Genomic DNA, 12,751 nt, shown 5'->3' on the forward strand with positions numbered 1-12,751 from the left:
GGTAATAAAAATAGCTGGAAGGAATTTTCCTCTTGCTTGACAGACTATGGTGTTTCATCTGTGCACTGCTGACTGACTTGTCTCCACTGTGAAACCAGCTATTTCCTGATTTTCCACAGTAGGGCATAATTGGTAGTTTATGTAACATTTAATTCATTACACAAGAGAATCTTTTTCCAACAGTCAGTTTGGTTTATATGAGAATTAGTGCTACAATTATCTTAAAAAGGCCATTATATAGAATATGTAGCTAACAAGGTGGTCCATTCTGGGTTGGAAAAATAAAATGATGCACATTTTCTTCAGAAAACTCAAATGCTATGGATGAGATAACTATTTTGTCACAGAAAAATGTCAGAATTATTTTTAATGAGCAATTAAATAATTGCCATTTCTTCACTGTGCATTTTTTTCCAAAGGATAATTGCTTCCTGGCCTGTGACCATTTTGTCTTTTTTTAAAGATCCCAGAGTCTTATTTCGTTAGAGATCCCTATACATTTCTCCTTACATCAGATTTTGCAAAGGTATTTCAGTTTAAAGCATTGGTGTTTCAATGGCCTATAATCTTACTGCATGTTGTCACCAGTTAACATTTTTTATTAACCCTTAACCTGTTAGTGAATATAAAGGAATAATTAATCTCAGCATGTTGCAGGAAACGTGTATTAACCACAAATAACATTTAGCTTCATTTTAGAGACTGCAAGAGGAGCACATTTGCTATGAATTTCCAGAAATCTTAGCTGAGCTAGGATGTGCTTGCATTGTCAAACAGAGCATTGACCCATCACTTTGATGCATATTGATCATGACAGTCATTCTTTTCTCCCTCAGGCCATGGAGGCGCACATACAGAACCTTGGACAAATGCCATCTCAGTTGCTTATTGAGCCACATCCACCTCGAAGCTCTGCCATGCACCTGGTGAGAAATAATGTGTTTGGAATCTGCTTTACCTGAACTTCGCCTGGTGTAAAAATAAAATGCCGGGTTGCAACAGATGAGGAAAGCACACTTCTACAAAGTGAAAAAACTGAACAATCATATCTGGTTGTTGTCACATTCATTTTTAGCAAATAAAGCTACAGTAAATTTAGTCACCCCTCCCCCAAATTAAGAACAGCACAGACTCTTTCATAGGTTTGGGTATCTCATAAAACACATGAAACAGTGGAGTAGATTTTATGAATTTGCACTTCCGAGTATCATTGAACAGGAGTGCATATCTGTAATTCATTTTTGGAAGTCAGTGCATCCCACATGATTTTCTGTCCGTTCATTTTAACTAGTTATTCTCAGGCCTGCACTTCTCTTAGCACATGCTGCCACTAGTAAGCATTTCTTTTCTCTCCCCCACCCCCCTTCCCTCTGACAACATAGGGTGGGAGTTACCACGCATGCATGGTTGAGAACAGTGACTAGTTAGTGCAAGACTGAAACTGGTGATCTGGGCTGCAACAGTGAGCGAACAGGGAAGAGGCAAATACAGTTGGTAAGGGAACCAATAAGATATCCAACTGATGATAACAGGTACTGATCAGCGTGAGAATGAGTGAGAAGCAATAGAGGGGATAATTATGGGAGGGAGGTGACAAGGGAATACAAACAGAGAAGGGAGAAAAATGTATAGGGTCTGTGTTTGCTAAATAAACAGTCACTGAGAGCCTGAGGTAACAGTAATAAAGATGTACTGCACTATTAAGATTCATAATGATAGAGGTGATCGAAGAGCGAGTGAAACATAGATGATGAAAACTGAGACAAATGTAGAGTAACTAGAAACGGGGGTAATAATAGATATTAATAAAAATTAAAATAGTGAAGCAGGGGAGATACATGATGCAGAGAGGAGATAGAAATATAAAGGGTACAAATTTAAAAACAGCCGTAATTGCTGTAATACAAGCAGCAAAAATGAAGTGTGGCAAAAATGAAATAAAATATTCTGAAGAAAATAAATGTCTACAGTCTAAAACTAAAATAAGAAAGCGACAAGATAATAATGAAAGATCTCTAAATAGCATTCTCTTTGTTTTTTATTTTTCTCTACGTGAGCAACACCATAGGACATCAACAAATAATATTGACACTATTTCCCATCTCATTTCAAGTGTCACACTGCAAATTTCTGTATCACAGTTTTTTTGAAAAAAAAGTATAAAGAAAAAGACAGCCATTTAGAATGTACAAAGTCACCCAGCAATTGAGAATATCTTCATTAACACCCGAGCCCGGGTGGGGAATATTAACTCCCTCTCGCCCATCTGGCGAACGCCGAGCAGACAATTAAAATAGAGTGAGGGACCTACCTACTGGCTTGCCACCCCAATTTGACCAACTACAATTTGAAATTGCACCTGAAGCCGGCGGGGGGGGGGGGGGCCGTCTTTCTTTAAATAAGACAATTAGGTTCTTGGTGATGTCATCGGGTCCCGACTGCAATATTAACGTGAGGCCTGAGCAGGGGAGCCGTGGTGGATTCCCTGCCAGGTCAAAGCTATTGGGAAGTAGATCCAAGGCGAGATAAGGTCCAGAAAGGTAAATTTTTTAAAAATGTGTTTGTTTCCTTGTGGACTAGGAAGAGCAGGAGTCCTCTTCGGGGCTCACAAAGAAACATTGGACATTCGCCGTCAGAAACCTTCCTGAAGACTTAGTAGTGCAGGGGACCGTTTTATCCTTGGTGGCTGCCCAATTTCAGCAGCTGGGAAGCTGCTTCCGGCCTATTTTCTGCCATTTTTTGGAAGTCAGCCAGCGGCGTGCTACTGAGGAACGGCGATTAAAATTGGCTGGGCCTCTCTGCTGCTGCTCCCAGATGGGCCAATCATTCGCTATGGCCATGCTCCCGCCCGGGACTTAAAATCAACTTCCAAATGTCTATAATGACAGAATTACTTTATCAATGACATTTAGAGAAAGAAACTCAGGGGTGTGACCTGCAGCATGAGAGTAACTAAACTCTGATCTCACCCAGGGTTTACTTAACAGAAATTAGAGTTTCTAAACTTGAAGGGACACAGTTTCACTTTAGCAGAATAATATAGTGAACATTGTATAACACTCCTGTCCTTAAAGCACAGTACATCATCTGACTTCCCATAAGATGATGGTAGGAGCACTATAAGACGTCTGTTAGTGTGGTTTTGTGTGTGTACATACTGGAGCCTGAAATTCACACGTAGTTACAACTGCCCTTTGGTTGACTTAAGGATTTCCAAGAAACCATAATTACCTAGATTTGCCTGTTTAGAATAGTGACCTAATAGGCCACGTTTACATGCCGCAGGCCCAGGCCTACCTGCATGAGCAATGCCATGGGAAATCAAGTAAATAATCTATAATATACTGTACATATAGATAGATTAGATGTCAGATTTGAAGATTTGCCTTTCAAATCATTTTGGTCCCCTCCTTTTTCCATACTCAAGGGAAATAGAAGAGGACCTAATTAGTATTTAAAACTTCATTTTTCATTCATTGTAATGATGATGCAACTGCCATTTAAAAGAGATAACAAACCAAAAATACTGAAACAGCTTCTATTTTTATTTTACTGCTGAAATTAAAACAAGATCTAAATTATCCTGATTTCACACCCAATGTTCTTAGTATAATAGTAGTTGGGATAATAGCCAGCAGAAGAGTAAAGTGGTTGATAATGTCTGGAGGAACATTAGAGATAAGCAAAGAAATATTTGCAAAGTGTGAGGAGAGAGAGGCAACAGGCATGGTTGATGTATCTGAAAAAGTCATTAATTTCAGGGAAAGTTTTTGTTTCATGTAACACATTCTATTCAAAGTGGGAGTTAAAATTGAGCATTATAGGCCCCGAAATTCTGAGGGTGCACATCCTGGCGTGTGCACCTACACAAGATTTTTGCCACTGACCTCGCCAATGTTGTGGGAAAGTGCAAACTCCTGATTTAGGAGTCCCAGGCCAATTACCTTGTTTGGGGTCGGCGGAGGTTCTGCCCCAACAGGCCATCCCAGAATCCCAGACACAAGGCCAGGACCTGGTATATCCAGGTTTCTCGGCTTAATTTGGAGCCCTTCCGGCATGCTCAGAGCGAAGTTATGGTAGGATTGCACTGGAAGGGCCGCATGGTGTTTCACTCAGTTAACCATTGGAAGTACATGTTTTATTCACAGGGTTTGAACAGATAGTTCCAGTTACAGCATCCAAAATATGACTAAAATAATAATGTGCTGTATATTTTTAATATTTCACCATGTATCAAATGATTTAGAACTTCACAGCAGATGGTTTACGGAAAGCATTTCCATTTTACCATGTTGGCCAAGTGTAAAATGTTCTTTTCAATATATTTTTGTTTTGTTATTCATTGGTAGAATGAACAGAAATGTTTTTGCGCTGAATGTTTCTTGTACATGAAACCCCTTCTGTAGTACCTGATGATACCAGCTCCATTTGGACCCCTTAATACCTATCCTATTGTACTGATCCAGTTCTAGACTTCCTAGTTGTGGGTGCTGTTTGTTTTATCAAAATAGCAGCATATTTTCCTGATGCATGTAAATACTTTACCTACTGTTTTTTCCCTGTTTTTCCAGACCTCCACATTAATTGTGTTTTCCCTTCTGCCTCTTCTGTTTTCTCCTCTTTGTTTCTACTCAACAGTGTTTCCTTCCACAGAGCCCACTCATGTTTAAGGATCAGATGCAGCAAGATGTTATAATGGTGCTAAAATTTCCATCCAACTCCCCTGTTACCCATGTGGCAGCCAACACGCTGCCTCACCTAAGCACCCCTGCTGTGGTCACTGTGACCTGCAGCAGGCTGTTTGCAGTGAATAGGTGGCATAACACTGTAGGTAAGTGAAACGCTATCTTTGAATCTTTTTAACATTCATGGCATAGAATTTAGTTATTTTGTGGTCATTGTTATTTTCAGTACTCCTGATACTCAGCGCAATGAGATGACAAAATAAAGTCAGTAGATTATTGCTAGTGCAATGGACTAGTGTGCCTACATTTTGTGCCATAGACTGGGATGATATACATTTCTGATCAGCACTGAAATCAGATCTTTCCAAACTACCAGTCCCACTAAAATTCAATATGTGAATCTAGTACTGTTTTAAAAAAAACTGTATATATGTGATAATTGATTTTTCCTTAAATTTACATAATGACATTGCAAACAGCTTCCTCCAGCTTTTCCAGATTACTGTCTGTTCTAACAGGCTAAAACAGGAAATTGAATAAGCAGCAATGCTGTTATAGGGTGAGATAGCAGGGATATTACAGTGCTTCGCCAGCTGAATAGCATTCATATGATCTGCAGGCCATAGTTCCGATGTCACTGCTGTAGTATTACTGATGTATATTTTTGAAGTGACAATACAAAATAGGTACTGTTATATTTTACACCTCTTTATTTAATTTTATGGTGGCCTTGAATTTAAATTTAAATTGTTACAAATTTCTGTGACAACCTGATTGGGAATATTTGTGTGATATACCCTCTGTAATGTTCAAGATATTAGTGAAACAGCTATAAAAGTAAGACCAACCTTCAAATAAACATTTTCCAGGTCATAAAAACCTACACAAAGGTGTAGGTACGTTTTTATTAAGTGCTATTAATAGTTACAGCAAATAGTAATGCTCACCATCTCTTTAACTTCAAACTAAGATTTTAGTTGTTTAAATAAGGGAATAAGTTCAAATAAATTGTTTGAATATGTCAAGAAAAAAAATACTGTCCTATCGGCTACTATACATTCCAGAACATATCCTTCATCTTAATTGGATATCGATCCTTGTAGTCTTTTCAGGTAACAACATGTTCCGGTAAAATGTATAGAGCTTCTGAATGACAGCCGGTATGCAACTTCATTAATGTTTAGGACATTTTCTCCTCATTGTGAAATATGCATGTGGTACTGTAGTTTTTTTTATAGTTAATCCTTTCTATAAGGCTATCTTTCAGAGCCATGCAAAAATATCTTATCAAAATGTTTCATATGGCTTCTATTAATAATGCTATAAGAAATATAGCTTATATTTATTAAAGAGTGTCACATTTATAAAAAAATACTACAGTATGTCAAGTTGAAAACTTGAATATTTGGTAGACAGGTTGAAGAATTATTAAATATATAGGTCTAAAAGCTGTTGATTTTTAGGAAGTATTACATAATATGTTTGCTTTGTATATTATGTTTTGCAGTTTTTTCCAATATCCAGTCCTTCCCCTGTTTCCATCAATAAGGGTTTATGGAGAAGCAGGGCATATTTGGTGTAGAGCCACAAAATTCTATGAAGGGGGATAGTAAACTTAGAAAATTTACAAAAAAATTCAAAATAGCTTGAGTGCCTTGTCTATTTTTCTAATTTTCTCCTCTCATCCTAGAGGTTCCACAGACACTCTCTGGAATCTTCCCCAAATGACCATTTTTCAGGTGTAAGCCAAGACACATTATTGCACAACATTACCAAAACCACTCCTATCCTCATCCACACATGCAAGCATAATTGGATACTGATCCGAAGCTAGAGTTCTGGCTCAAATTTCTGCTCCCTAGCCCAGGAAAAGTGAGGCAAATTTCAGTGCCACGATTGTTGCTGTGGCCAAGATCATACAATTCTCCACTGGCAAGGGACCATGAGGTAGACTTGGCCTTCACTGCCTGGGAGGTAATCTGGAGGGTCAGGTTTTAATTCCATTGATTTCAATGGAATGAAAAGCAGGTGGGTTCTATCAAGGGCATGTGATTCAACTGCCAGATTACACAAAAGGTGATGAAGACAAAAATCTACTCCCATGTCTGGGAAGTTCTTGTTTAGTTACTTGCTGCATTGAAAAAAAGGATGCTGTTTTGTCTTAATGTGAAATAGCTTTCAGTTTTATGCCATGTGAGGCTCCTTTCACCACGATGCACTGACAACCAATGAAATAAATAAGCTGACATCATGTTCACAGTTGCAAATAACGTAAATCAAAAAGTGCTTCAGCCCATTGAAATACATAGTGCAACGGTCAGTTCAGTAAACCAGCAACAACAACATGCATTTATGTAGTGTCTTTAATGTAGATAAATGTCCCAACGTGCTTGATAGAGGTGTACTGAAAAGAAATGACTGAGCCAAAGAAGGAAGTATGAGGATGGGTGACCAAACGCTTGGTCAAAGAGGTGTTTTAAGAAGGGTGGAGATGGAGAAGTGAAGGGGTTCAGAAAGGGAATTTCACAGCTTGCAGTCAGATACAATTCTGCCCATAACCCACCTTTAATACTACAGTATAAGTAGTATACCTGAAAAGGATGCATTTCTTATGTTCATTACATTAGTTCTGTCATTTGTGAGACATTCTTTTTTATTATTTCTCTGCAGGTCTTAGGGGAGCTCCTGGATACTCCCTGGAACAAGCCCATCACTTGCCGATTGAAATGGATCCATTGATTGGTAAATCCATTGTAGCTGACTGTGGTGTTCCAGTTTCAGAATGAGATATCTAGAACTGTACTGTTTCTTCTTGCTGCAATCTGTTAAAGGCAACGAGTTAAAGATATAACAGCTGTTTTTAGTAATTAAGTAGAAAGTAAAGATAAGTCCATCACTAGTTCTTGGTTAAAAATACCATAAAGATATTCAGGCATACAATTTTAGTTCTTAGCTATAACAATAAAATTGCCCATCTTAACATTCGTAATCTTGGTGCAAAAGTTAGTTTCATTCCAGAATTACAATAATTCCAGTTCAAAGGATTAGTGGCATGATTATGTTATTTCTAAATACCCCTTTGAAGGTAATATTACTTGAATTTATAAGTGTCATGTCAGAGTTTAATGGGGTAAAACTTATTTTTAAGTGCTATTCATCAAACTCAGTATTTCCATAATGTCTTTGTTAAAATTGTTATGTTCATGAAAACAATATATATGTACCAAATAATACAAAATGCAACTTCCTATATGCATAGCTATTGCTGTATTTAGAAAGTACAGGTTTGAAAAGGGAAATTTTTGGAGATATAATTTTCCCTGACTTACTTTAGTTAGAAACGTGCAGATTTCCAATCAAAATTGGCTGCGATCCATGGTACAAGAAATTACTGAAGGTAATAAAATTAACTTGGAAATAAATCTTTAATATTGTCATAAAAGTGAAATTGTACTAGAGGTTAAACTGTGCACCAGTGCACATGGTTGTCAATCAATAAATGGTTGGTAGTGACATAAATGCTATAAATTATTATCTAGCTTTTTTGGCCAATAAGCTGTAATGGAGCTGTAAATTCCACAGCAGATTGACTTTGAGGAGTGTGGTCTGATTGATTGAAATTGGGAGGAAGAGTACAAGGGCTTCTCTCCACTTGCCTGGATGGGTGCAGCTGCAACTACTTTTTCAAGATGCTCGGCATCATCCAGGACAAAGTAGTGACTTGATCGGCATCCCATCTCACCTTAAACATCTACATCCTCCATCACTGGCGTACATGCCTGCAGTGTGTGCTATCTACAGGATGCACTGCAGCAACTCGCCAAGACATCTTCAGCAGCACCTCCCAAACACGCAACCTTCAGCAACTAGAAGATCAAGGACAGTAGGTTCCCCTCCAAGTCACGCACCATCTCAACTTGGATATATATCATTGTTTCTTCATCGTCGCTGGGTCAAAATACTGGAACTCCATACCTTGTAGCATTGTGGGAGTACCTTCACCACATTGACTCCAGTGGTTCATGAAGAAGGCCCAGCACCACCTTCTCAAGGGCAACTAGATATGGATAATAAATGCTGGCCTTGCCAGCAACGCCCATATCCCAAGAATAAATGAAAAAAATCATATATAAGGCGTATAAGCTTATTATCACACTTTTACTCCTAAAATGAATCACTTTTTTTTATAGCCCCGTAGCTTTCATTCCTGTATTAATAAAAATAATGGGGGCAATTTTAAGCTAACCCACCCAGTGAGGTACTGACTGGATCGGATTAGCCGCCCATTTTACACTGCATCCAATTTTACTTTCCACAAACGGAGTGTAAAACGGCGGCGGGCTAATCTGATCACGTCAGTTTCCCAGTAGACAGTTTAGGTTAAAATTACCCCCAAAATCTTCTAAAAATTTCAATCTCTAAGCAAACTGGTCTGGGTAAGGAAGAAAAAAAGATTTATAATGTTGGTCTTTAAAAGCAAACTTTTTAACTATTTGAGAAATGAAGTTTCTGAAAAACAGTCCTGTTCTCCATTGTATTTCCTTCCAAAGTTATAATCTCAAAAGAGACATGGTTGGATCGTATATAGGGCACAAAGAAAACAAGTGGATTGGGCATATCCACACTCATAGTTCAGTCTTTGACTGGGAATCACTAAGCTTGAAGTTTGCGCATAATAAAGTGATAATTCTCTAGATTAGGTTTGATTGGATAAAATGTTTATGAACAAACCCAGTTTTTCCTATTTTGGGGGAAGTAACTGGTATAGCATTCAGGTGTGGTTAGATTAGGCATTTGATTAAAAGAAGAAGACATTTATATAGGTATATTTCTTTCAATGTATGAAAATATACTAGGATATATTTTTGTCTTCACAGTCTGGACAGTAATCTGACGGAGCGGACCGTCTGCCCGTTGTAGAACCCGACCGATATTCATTCCACTGAAGTTAATGTAATGAAAGTCCAGTGGGTTCTATAAAGGGTGGGCGATCCACCCCATCAGATTACCATACAGGCAGTGAAGACGGAAATCGAACTCACGGTTTCCTAACTAAATCTTATCTGGTGAATTATACAAAAATGAGAATATGTTGTTCTTTCACTCTAATTTTTAACATAAAGGATGCTGAAAATATGGACTCATTAGATGTGGTTTGTTTACCTGATCACCCTCAATCTAGGAACCAGTGGGTTCCCTAAGAGTTCCTGTTGTTAGGTTCATGACATATGGTTACTGGGTTTTAACTTTGTATTTGTGTCTCTGCTTCTGTCACTCCAAGGCCCCTCTCAGTAGAAGGACATGTTTTCTTTAGCTCCCAGAATGATTGTTCTACTGAGAGGTTACTAAATCAAACTGTCTTGTAGATATGGGCTACTACTCTTGCTTTATTTTCATTTGAAAAGCACTGAGAAGTTTGGCCTTGCACGTCAAATTGTTTTTCTTCTGCCATGAGTGTCTCAGTTTGCTGTTTTTAAAATCTCTTTGAAGGAGATGAAAAAAAACCCTCAGTGGGACATAAGTGCAAAATAGAAGAAGCTGAGAGAGCCTGATTTACTGGAAGGAGCAAATGTTTGTACACATCACAGATAAAAAGCCTTTCTCAGCAGCAAGCTTTTAAGTTCATATTTGTAGTACTTTTGCCCGGATTAAGCAGATAATCGAGGTGAAAATTATTTGTTTACTGAGAAGCGTCTGACCAGAAGGTATTGCACCCTTTTGTGTTTGAGCTCAGCATGAATTTGAAGTTGTTTTTCTTTGTTTTCTCCTCACAGCCAATAATGCTGGTGTGAGCAAGAGGCAGATCACGGACCTTGTGGATCAGAGCATTCAGATTAACGCACACTGCTTTGTTGTGACAGCAGATAATCGTTATATCCTTGTTTGTGGATTCTGGGACAAGAGTTTTCGAGTGTACTCAACAGAAACAGGTACATGACAGTACCAAGTGGCTTCTAGAAATTCACTTTTAAAATTAAGGATTGTAATTTCAAAATCAGAGCAACCAATAGTATTAATTTCAGTGCAGTCATGCTTGCGATATAGGGTTTGACCCATCCATCTCTTCATTGTGTTCATGTGCCTCCTTGTATTGTAGCAGTGCACTCTAGAGACATTTGTGATTATTACACAAGATAAGGGCTCATGGGGTTGGGGGTAATATATTAGCATGGATAGAGGATTGGTTAAAGGACAGAAAACAGAGAGTAGGAATAAACATGGCATTTTCAGGTTGGCAGGCTGTTACTAGTGGGGTGCTACAAGGATCAGTGCTGGGGCCTCAGCTATTTACAATCTATATTAATGACTTAGATGAAGGGACCGAGTGTAATATATCCAAGTTTGCTGACGATACAAAGCTAGATGGGAAAGTAAGCTAAGGTGAGAAGGACACAAAGGGCTGGATTTTGCCAGCACTCAGAGGGCGGGTTTGGAGGCGGGTCAAAGGGTAAAATAGTTTTGATTGACGGCGGGTTGCGATCCTGCAGTCAACCTGCCTCCAACCAATTTTCCCAAGTGTCGGGTCCCCGATTTGCACATGGACCTGACACCTAACGGCGGGAAGAGGATTAAAGGCAATTAACTGCCTATTAACGGGTAGTTGCTAGTAGTTGACAGGCTATTTTTGAATTTTGCCGCTTCTGCCTCGGGTTTCCCGACGTCCGGACACCATGCCAGGTAAGTGTGGCATGTTGTGAGTCTGCTGTAATGTTTCTGGATTGATGACAGTTGCATAAGTGGTGTGAAGGATCCAATGTTGCACTGGTGAGTCTCAGAGGTAAGAAAATGTTGGGAAATGCATTTTTAATACATTTACACATTTCTTTAGGTTACAAGTTTTGAAATCCATGTTCCGTTCCACCTCATTGGGAGAACCTCTCTCACCAGTGACCGATCGCTTCTGTCACCTCACCTGCAGCTGCCATCTATTCCAGCCTATGGAGGGAGTCATTGGAGAGCCTGGGTGTAATAGGTGACCTTTGTGCAGTCAAACACTGAGAAATCAACTGTCAAAAAAAAATTGTGCGTGGTTCCTTTAAGAAAACTGGCAGATGACGCATCATCAAATGACGTCATCTGACCGGCTTCCTCTTAATTGGCCGGCAAGCCCACAGGGCGGGCTTAACAAGGCCAATCGACGTAAAATCACGTCTGTGGTCCGGATGCAGCTGGGGGCAGGACTGGAAGCCGGAAACCACCTGACCCGCACCCAACCGTACCTAAGGAAAGATATACTTGCCTTAGTGGGGGTGCAACGAAGGTTCACTAGATTGATTCCTGGGATGAGAGGGCTGTCCTATGATGAGAGATTGTGTAGAATGGGCCTATACTCTCTGGAGTTTAGAAGAATGAGAGGTGATCTCATTGAAACATATAAGATTCTGAGAGGACTTGACAGGGTAGATGCTGAGAGGCTGTTTCCTCTGGCTGGAGTGTCTAGAACTAGGGGGCATAGTCTCAGGATAAGGGGTTGGCCATTTAAGACTGAGACGAGGAGACATTTCTTCACTCAGAGGGTTGTGAATCTTTGGAATTCTCTGCCCCAGAGGGCTGTGAATGCTGAGTCGTTGAGTATATTCCAGGCTGAGAAAGAGAGATTTTTGGACTCTAGGGGAATCAAGGGATATGGAGATCAGGCGGGAAAGTGGAGTTGAGGTCAATGATCAGCCATGATCTTATTGAATGCCGGAGCAGGCTCGAGGGGCATTATGGCCTACTCTGCTCCTATTTCTTATGTTTTTATTTTCTTATTATTCTACGCTTTCAGCTAATATAATAAAATGACCAAATGATAGAATAACATAAACATCAGCTTTCTTTGCAATATGAAGACACTAATCCAAGGCTTATACTATCCAGGAGGCACGTTATTCAGATCTAAAATATAGATTTTGACACCAAAATGTGATGATACTCTTAATGTACCAACTTTTAAAGTTAGCTTTACTCCCTGCTAGTTTTCAATTAAAATAGGATTTTTTTTATAACAAGCTGCAAAAGGAGGGTGGGGCGGGGGTGAGGGGAAAGACTTGCACTGCAAGTGGAACCATAAATCAAAATATTAA

The 12,751-nt window shown here is 39.2% G+C and overlaps 1 protein-coding gene across 3 annotated transcripts in view; it reads left to right on the forward strand.

The window, feature by feature from the left end:
* Positions 1-12,751, forward strand: part of LOC147111942 (neurobeachin-like) — a 1,011,877-nt gene that overhangs the window by 964,177 nt on the left and 34,949 nt on the right. Inside the window, exons 49-54 of one of the 3 annotated variants that reach the window (XM_085999350.1) lie at positions 464-526; positions 837-926; positions 4,639-4,831; positions 7,356-7,427; positions 8,020-8,082; positions 10,460-10,615. In XM_085999350.1, coding sequence (XP_085855476.1) covers positions 464-526; positions 837-926; positions 4,639-4,831; positions 7,356-7,427; positions 8,020-8,082; positions 10,460-10,615 — 637 coding nt within the window. The remainder of the gene's footprint in view (positions 1-463; positions 527-836; positions 927-4,638; positions 4,832-7,355; positions 7,428-8,019; positions 8,083-10,459; positions 10,616-12,751) is intronic. The other 2 variants (XM_085999351.1, XM_085999349.1) reach the window with 2 other exon arrangements.

Source organism: Somniosus microcephalus, chromosome 10, assembly GCF_052327205.1.
Source record: "Somniosus microcephalus isolate GS21.2 chromosome 10, FLI_Smic_1.0, whole genome shotgun sequence".
NCBI lineage: Eukaryota > Metazoa > Chordata > Chondrichthyes > Squaliformes > Somniosidae > Somniosus > Somniosus microcephalus.